Raw genomic sequence first — 9845 nt, 5'->3', positions numbered from 1 at the left:
TATATATATATATATATATATATATATATACTAAACACTAATAAGCAAAAGTGAGCCCCTGAAATAAAAATATGAATATATTATTTTTACTCAGAGTCAACTTTCTGAATCCTAACTCCTATTGTCTAGTTATATAACCGTAACGAAAGTAGAACAATAGGGTCAACTGCTTATTTCATTTTGTCTAATTTTATTTGAACTGTAACTTAACCATAATAATGATTTTTGATTTTTCAAACAAGCTCAAAGGCTTGTTAGAAAATCAAATTAACATGACTTGCGCCATAATTATAAAACAAATTCTCCCGGCATAATAACCGATTATGAAAAGTCGTGCACTTACAAAATAAATAATTCCATACCTGTTTTCAGAAGAAAAGTAAAGCATTTATTTCTTTTTTTGGTTTCATCGTTTGTTTTTATTTCATTTTCATGATCACGTGCATATATTATGTGCTTTCTAATCTAATTTATCCATATTTGTATTTATCAAACATGGCATGTATTTCTCAATCCGCGTGTATTTCTCAATCTAAGGTGGCAACACTTGAGTCATACGTTAATTCGTGAGATTTATTTTGCTTTTTAAAAAGATGCGAATACATGACGGACCTACCAAAAAAGTAAAGTTTTTCTATTAAAAAAAACATAAATTTTTTCCTAACAAAATACATTCATTTCCTTTTTCTTTTTTTTTTTGTTACTAGATATTTTCGAAGTCATGTACGTAGAATAAATTGCAGTAATCAAGAAGATTTTAAATAGATTTCTAAAGCACTGAATAAATTTCAATTGCTTACCATCCAAAACATTTGTTTAAACATATAGGTAGTTGTTTTATTGTTCTGCTTAGAATTTTAATATTGTAATCTACACCTATGCACACTCAATTACTTCACAGCTACTGCAAGTATTGTGTAGTGATGAAATTCGGGGTTGGCAGCTTATTTTAGGAGAAAGGATGAGAAAATAGTGCAATTTAAAAAATAAATAAAAAATTTAAAGCAATTTAAAAAAAAACAAATTATTACCACTTAACATCACAACTTGTTAAATATATATTTAAACAGATTTTAATATTATTCATATGATCAATAACATCACCTAATTTTTATAGGATTAATTTTGCTATCACTTTAAATATTTAGTAAGTCTGTCATCATTTTATTATTCAGATAAATGTTACATTTATGCTTCCCCCCTCGACAGGGAATTCATGTGTTATCTCAAATTATGATTTTACGAACTAAATTGAAATTTCTATTTCATTAGCCGCATCAATCATTCATTATTATACAAACTGTCAGATACGAGGTAAAAATGGGTTTAGAAAATGCAATTATTATTTTCCACTCTGTGATTTCATCTAAATAAGAATTAATTAATCTGAAAATCCTCTATCACTTTTTATTATATTTCCTCCAAAATGTTTTTCGCTAAGGTAGTAAGCGGTTTGTGACAATTACTGAAAAATCTAAAAAATAAGATAAAATTGCACGAAATAAATTTTCGTAATTCTTAAATTGGATATTTTTCAAGTGATTGGCGGGACGGGGAAGTTCTTGTCTGGATTTAGATCCGAAGTTGGTATTTAATAGACTATCTTGAAACACAATTAAATGAGGTTACGAAACATCAATTGTCAAATAAATCTGAAAACAAACAAGGAAGGACGGAAGTTCAGTTTTCTAATAATTTAATTGCATTTCGAATCTTATCAAACCACAAATTTCTTACTATTTTGACCTGAACTATGGATCGTGGGCCCATTTTGGGCTCTACAATAAATATTTAAATAGCCAAAATCGCGTATCGTCGCTCCTACTCGTTAAAAACTAATTTCGAAGGAAATCAAAATTTTTAACAGCTAAGTAGCCGGAATTTCTGTTCCACTAATTTAGATTCAACATTTCTGTTTTAAACAAAGATTTTCTGCTCCTTTACAACATTTAGCTTTAACATTTCTGTTTTAAATGCAGATTTTCTGTTTCTTCACAACATTTAGCTTTAACATTTCTGTCTTAAATTCAGATTTTCTGTTTCTTCACAACATTTAGCTTTAACATTTCTGTTTTAAATGCAGATTTTCTGTTTCTTCACAACGTTTAGCTTTAACATTTCTGTTTTAAATGCAGATTTTCAGTTTCTTCACAACATTTAGCTTTGACATTTCTGTTTTAAACGAAGACTATCTGTTTCTTCACAAAACTTCTTCACATTTTATTCTTTTCTTAAACCTAAAACCTATCACTCTTTCATAATAAGATCTTCAACTATCTTAAAATTATCAAATGTATAGATTTTTGCTGCTACCTTCTTTAGAGTTTTTATTTTCTGGTAGTAGCAACATGTATTCTTTAACTATTCGATTATTGGTTTAATTAAATGTGATAAAAAGAGATTTAGACCACCACAACATATAAACATTTCAAAACGTTGTTCAATAATCTCATAATTATACAAATATGATTTAAGTACTGGCTAAATTGCATAAATTTATACTAAGTCAAATTTCAGTTGAATTTTTCGAAAAAGAAAGTATTTTAAAATATAAGTTTAAGTTGGTAGATACGGATCCAAAATATATTCTGACAACTTTTTAGAATTATGTCAATAACAGGAAAATATAAGTTTACACGTTTACTTGCCATAAAAATTCCTAATACAGTTGCTTTTCGCCAGGGGAGTTTGTAAATATAAAGTAAAAAATAGTTACAATAACTTATCGTTAACTCATTTACTGAACTGAGCTGAAGTGTATTAAATATCTGTGCACCTAAGGCCACTTGTGGCCTTAAGTGTATATAATGCTTATGTATGTCGGGAATATCATGCGTCACTGCAATAGTGAGCTGCTATTGGTCTAATGTTCTTGCCTTCAATTAAATTTCAATATGGGAATATTTTATTGAAATTTGAGCAAGAGATGGCTTTTTCATAGAATTTCATATTTGATTTACCTATATATTTGTCTATTGCATTGATTTTGAGGTCGTGGTGTACTTATTGCGTCGTTTCTTACGAACCATCTGGCTTTTACTATCCTTATCAACGCATTTAAACGTCGTTTTATGGGATTCGAAGCAAGTAGAGAAATTTAAAAAGTGGTATCAATCTAAAAAGCAGTATTTTATTGTGTTCGTGAACTAGAATGTTTTATTTACTCCACGTAAATATGTCTAAAGACTGATTTTTTGAACACTCTAATGAGAGCGAATACTAAAATTTTTAAGCTTCTTTTTAAAAAAATTTAACAAATTTCGTTTTAAAAAATAAAAGTTTTTAATTTTTTCAGATGCATATGAACCCTGTTGTAACCCATTTCGGAAGAACGTTTCTGTAAGCTTAATTTTTTAAAAAATATATGGATTGGCTATTCAATTTATTTAATATCTGAAATTTTTCGAAAAGAAAACCATTCGGATATCTAATTATATTGCTATCTGAAGATGCATGGTATTTAAAAACTGAAGTGTTAAACACAAGAAAGTATTAAATTAGTTTGAGCATAAATGCCCTACCAATTTTTACCATTATCCAAAATTGTTTCTCGTTCTTTATTTCTACCATTAAATTTTATAAATTGAAAATATTGGTAAAACTCAATATAATATTTAGGAATAATAAAAATAATCAAACCCAATTTCCTTGCACCAAATCAAAATGATACAGGTAACATATGGGGGCAGGTCTGCCAACTTTCTACGCCTTTCGGAAGAATTTATTCTAGTGGTGTTTATGTTTTAATCTTCCTTTTATAAATTTGGTAAGAAGTTTTTTTTTTCTCACCACTACTTGTAAATGAATCGAAAGTTTATATAAAACGCCACTTCATATGAGGTTAGGCTGCTTTTAAAATATTGAAAAAATAACCAAACATTCTGAAAGCTTTAGTTTTTGATTATCTACCACTCAATGAAATATTTTTTATGAAGCATAGTAGTTGGCATATCCCTCTATATGGATTAATTTGTTTCTTAATCTAATTTCAGGATGAATGGTAAAAGGGCAGTAAGGCCTCAGACGCCCAGTTCCATTACAACGAACAATATGGATTCATTTCTGATATTTATCAGATCCACCAACTGCTGAAAAACCATCATCGATCCTACATCTTCGACGAATTGGTTAATGCCACTTACCGATATTTGCTGAATTTCTAATGCATGGATTAATTTTGATCCATAAAAATTTTTATGACTTAGAAATAAATTAGTAAAGGTTATTCGTAATATTTCACAATTGTTTGCCGTTTAACAATATGTAAACGCATTAAAACAGATCGGCAAAAACTTTATTACTGATAGCACAATCGTTCCATTCTTAGTTTTAATCTTTGAAAATGAAACATTCTGGACCTTCGGCGATATTCGTAAAATATTGTTCAAAAAGTAATATTTTATGATTATCACCAAAAATGAAATTCAGGGATAGCAAACATTAGAAATTACCCACTTAATTTAAACATTAATGAGCTACAACATTTACTTTAAAATCACTTTTTACATCATTTTCGTATATGAGTGTTTATGGATTAATATTTATAACGATTCGTTTATGCTACTTAAATCGTAGATTTTATGCCCTTACAAAGACAGGAGTTTTAAACTTCTCTCAATAATTGTTTAACTATTTTATTCCAGGTTCATATTCTTTCAGAGGTTGGAGGAAGTGCTGTAGAAGATTTTGTTCCATGGTTATCGTCAACAACTTTTTTAATCGAACATTTTTCTTATTCTTACTGTTGTTCATTATGTATACATGACATAAAAAGAATTTCCTTTTAATATATTTAAAAGAATCTTGGAAACTTTCTTAGTCTTGACTCTTTCTTTCATTGTAATGTATTTCTTAATTTTATTTACCAAAAACATGTTATGAGTGAGTCGGGACACGGCTCGACTCCGACTGACGTTAAGGAGTGATTAAAAAAAAACTTTTTTTCTTATAAAAATTATTTAAACAAATATTTATAATTATGTGAAAAACTATCACTCAAATAAATATTTTGATAATTATTTAAATTATGACTCATTAAACTATTAAAATTTTTTTAAAAAGTTCAGAAAAATTTAGAAACTATTGTGACATCTACATTAATAAATATATCTAATTAGTGTCTTTTAATTTATTGACCGGTATTTTTCATAAGTCGATANTATTTTGATAATTATTTGAATTATGACTCATTAAACTATAAAATTTTTTTTAAAAGTTCAGAAAAATTTAGAAACTATTGTGACATCTACATTAATAAATATATTTAATTAGTATCTTTTAATTTATAAAATCCAAAACCAAATTTATAATTAATTTTATTAAAAATATATGCAAATGAGTGTAATATATTCTAGAAATAGTTTCATAGTGCATAAATATTTACTAAAAAAATTTCTTGTCATTAAGTGATTATACATGTGTGTGAGATTGAGAAGTTGACACATAGTTCAGTGGTTTAGTACGATTTCAATCTTTGTACAGATTTTTCTTTCTTTTTTTTATAATTCATTTATTATATTATAGTATTAAAAACGCTACGTTAAGTAAAATGTTCTTAACCCTAATTGCGCATAAAATAGAGAAATCTATAATTTACAATTACCTTCCAAACAATAAAAATACTTTTCCTAATTTCCAAGCTACCTCGAATAGAAGTCGAAGTCAAACTACCTCGAAAAGCCGCAGTTGGAGTTAACTATCGACTTTCTATCTCTGGTAACTAATGTTAGTCATTAAAAATTTTAAAATTTTTCCCTAAATGTGAAAGCAACATAAAGAATTATAAATTGAATTATTGATTGTAAATTTTTATAGGTCGTTTATTAAATTATTTGCTTTGTATCTTAACAGTTTAATTAATCCGTTTGAGTAAATTAAATTTTTGTAAAATTTAAAAACAAAAAGGGCTGATTTTAGAGAAGATATTTATTTAAAAATATGATTTATGAAAAATGAATCAACAATCATTAAATTAATTAAAAATAATATAGTTTTCAAAGTAACATAATCGGCAGTTATTTATTTTATTTAAAAATTAAGTTTGATGCTCGTTGAAATTCGATATAAATTAAGTTTTATATTGAACGTGGAAATTAATTTTTTTTTTTTTATTCATTGTAAAAATATCAATTAAAACATTTTTCTTCAAACAATATTTGCGTATATATAAATTAAAACTATCAAAATAAGCCAATATATTTAATTATTACTCACAGCAAACTTGGTAAACCAGTCGCAAAACATCGTAAACTGTAGGAACTTTACCACCATCAGAAAAACTTAAAACTAATACTGTGAATATCCACAAAATAAATATCGTTCTCGCCATGACTTTTTTTTTAACGTTTTAAATTAAATAAATGATTTAATCTATTTTTATTTAGCTTTGTTTGTGTATTAAATGACACAACAAGAGAGAACAGCAATTCACGAACACAGATCGCGGATGAAGATTCGTTTTGAATTAAACCGGCAGCCGACACGTTTTTTACTTTATAAGAGATGCGAATTGTCAACAAACGATTGCCTCATTTTGTGATTTATCGCTGTATTTGGCAATATCTTGAAATCTTTTGAATGGAATTCTTTTTATCGTTATCTTAACGTAAGGAAAAGATAGAGTAATATTTACGTTATGTTTTTGAGATGTATTTTTTTATGTAATGAAGAAGAGGTTCAGAGATGTGTACAGTCTTTGGTTATCTTAAAATAAATGGCAATACTCAAGTCTCAAAAAAACATCACGAGACTTAAAAATAGCTGCACGTGTTCGAATTTGACCTACTTGAATTTATCTATTATTTCACGTGATTTTATACGCCTAAACAAATAAAAAATGACATTGAAACAACCTCTCTGCATGATTAATTATGATTATCAATAATATAACGGAATTTCATATAAGGCCGAAATGGGTAATTTCATACTACAAAAATCTAATGATGTTTTCCATTGTTGTCAATACATTTTTATTGGCTGGAAAATCACATGGTAGAATCCAGTTTTCCCACATTAATTTTCATATTGGTTTGGTTGTCACCAGCATAAAATTAATATAAGTCATAAAAATATTGTTTTCCTATAAATATTTTTGCTTCCCCAACTTAAGGGCGCTTTTTCATTACACGACACGATACCGACAAAATCGGACGACAAATGTGTGAACGACAATGTCGTTGCCGGATCGTTTAAGCAATTGTTTTTTCACNTAAATATTTTTGCTTCCCCAACTTAAAGATTAAAATTACCGTACTGTTATTATTACGTTTTTTATTTTGTTTATTTTCGAAATTAAGACTTTTGGAGGATTGTTTTTATTAGTATTATTATAATAATGTAATTCTACGTTACATTTTAAGAAAATGTTATTTAAATCGGTGTCGGATCTTATTAATCGTTTTACAATTATTATTTTTTGGTGCAAATTACATTAATATATGATTATGAATAGCGGTTAAAGAGATTTGTTAAATGATATAGAACTTTACTTTCCGCTTCATGCACAAAGTGATGAATGCAAAAATTGTATTTAAAATACATTCGTACGTTTGGTAAGCAAAAACAATTCAGGGCCGGCCCCAGGGTAGGGCGATCCGTGTGGCCGCCCGGAGCGCAATGATCTAGGGGCGCCAAAATGATAGTTGACAAGATTGAGAGGCGGCAGGCAGAATTTATCATTTTTATTTCTAAGCACATAATTCAAATAATATAATATATTTAAACATTAAGGCAAAATCTAGTTGAATCCAATTCAACATGACAAAACCACTCAATCACCGCCTTTCAAGAATTGACAAGTTTTTCGGCCCCTGGAAACAACAATTTTGAAACCAAGCGAATCAAGATCTAACAGCCCTTTTTAACTCCATATAAAAAGGAAGTAGACTTAAAACAATGCATTATTTGCCACTAGAGTTCGGCTGGTGCGAAATAAAATAGTTTGTTTAAATTGTTAGTGCAAAAAAGCTTTCAAAAAGTGCTTGTGCAAATTGTCCAGTGCGTTTGGCTTCTGTGAAGGAAAGTGTTTTAATTTTTTTCTTTCCATTTTTAAAAACGAATAAATCCATCAGACATAAGCCAAAAAAAGGGTGGGGGGTGGATTTCAAAAATTAGAGTTTAGATCAAAACATGGCTTGTGTGGTATCAAATGAAAGGTAATTGAGTCTGGAATTGAATAAAATGCATTTAATTTTTTTAAGCCAGTGGCGCACAAGGGGGGATTTCAAAAATTAGAGTTTACATCAAAAAATGTCTTGTGTGGTATCATTTTTTTTTTGGCCAGTGGAGGTACCTACAATGAAAGGGGGGATTTGGTGTTAATCGTGTGAGCTTATATGCCCATAAATTGGCAGAGTATTTTTCATTTTGTTTGTCCTTCGTATTAAAATAAATTGGGTAGTTATATACAGGGCCGTAACTACGCCGGGGCAGCCGGGGCACTGCCCCGGGGCCCCAACGGTCAAGGGGGCCCCATATGAAGAGACCACATCATGTTTCATTTTTTTTTTCGAAATAAAGCACTCTAATTATATATATGTAGGAAAGAAATTGTGTTAAGATAGAGATGTTGAAAATTTTCTTTTTTGTAATTACGTACCTACTATAACATAAAGGGAAGGGTAAAAAACAGTAAAACACCTTTTCACAAAATGTTTCCCTTTCTTAAAAGAACAAACACGCTTTGCAGAAAAGGGGAAAGGCCACAGCTGAATGTAGTTGATTGCGTCAGACCCAGTGGCGTGCCAACCAGGGGGAGGCAGAGGACCCCTCTAAAATTTAATGACGGGGCAAACGATGCGTTTCGCCCCTCCTGAAATTTAGACACTCACGAAAATAAAGTCAAGTAAAATCAGTAATTTAAAAAATAAAAAAACTTTTCAATTTTGAAGCTATTTTTGAAATAGAAATCTTTATATTCCTCTAACATTTATGTGCCTTGCCTCTTTTGATATTTAGTTATTCGCCAAGACGAAGTCTAGTAAAATAGGTAATTTTAGAGGAAAAAAAAGCTATTATTTTTCAGTTCTGAAGATATACATCAAGTTATTCTGTTATGGGCGATTAATATGTTTTTTGACTTTAAAGTAAAGTAAAAGTAGAAAAAGTATTTTATTTCCAATTTTTACTCTATTTTCTTTCGAAATAGTAATGAGGGGGCGAACATAGTGTTTCGCCCCTTCTGAAATTTCAAAGTGCTCAAAAATAATAAAAATTGGTAACTAAAAAAAAAAGTCATCTTTGAATCTATTTTCCAAATAGAAAGCTTATTTTCTTCTGAAATAAAAGTGAGGGGGCGAAAAATTTGCTTCTCATAACCATCTCCTTTTACACCATGGGAAAATGACCTTTTCCTTCCTTAAATAGCCTAAATCATTTTTATGACCCTGGGCTCTTTTGTGCTTTTATAAAATGTCATATATTTACAGTACCATCTATATGTCCCTTAAGTTGTCTGAAACTAGCAATTATCTAGATGTTCTAAGAAAACGGATGTAAGCTTTTAAGGGATCCAAGGGGATGACTCTTGTTAACATTTACTTAGGTCATTTTGTCAAGAGATTTTTTCTGAGACAAACGTAAAACGTTGCAGTTAAATTCCAGTTTTTAACTCATTTAATTGCGTCATTTAAATTAACCATTTTTAATTCAGATATAAATTCTGTTACCTTTTGTTTTATTCAATTTTTGAAATTAAAATTTAACTTCAATTAAGAGTTTTTAAAATTATTTGCAACTTCATTTTTTCAAACATAAATCGTGATATCAATAATTCCCATTCTTAATAAAATTTTTCTTTGGAAAACAAGAAAACCAAATTTAAATTTATTTATAAGGAGGTAAGTAAA

General features: G+C 28.8%; 1 protein-coding gene across 1 annotated transcript in view; it reads right to left on the bottom strand.

The window, feature by feature from the left end:
* The window catches only part of LOC107452714 (uncharacterized), a 63453-nt gene extending 56957 nt beyond the window's left edge, over nt 1-6496 (bottom strand). The window contains exon 1 of the mRNA XM_043049188.2: nt 6214-6496. Within this exon, the coding sequence (XP_042905122.1) occupies nt 6214-6328 (115 nt within the window). The 5' untranslated portion in view covers nt 6329-6496. The remainder of the gene's footprint in view (nt 1-6213) is intronic.
* Nucleotides 6497-9845: the final 3349 nt, after the last annotated feature.

This window comes from Parasteatoda tepidariorum, chromosome 3 (genome assembly GCF_043381705.1).
Source record: "Parasteatoda tepidariorum isolate YZ-2023 chromosome 3, CAS_Ptep_4.0, whole genome shotgun sequence".
Lineage (NCBI taxonomy): Eukaryota > Metazoa > Arthropoda > Arachnida > Araneae > Theridiidae > Parasteatoda > Parasteatoda tepidariorum.
The sequence above is the reverse complement of the archived record's forward strand: the minus strand, read 5'-3'. Positions and strand labels throughout refer to the sequence as shown.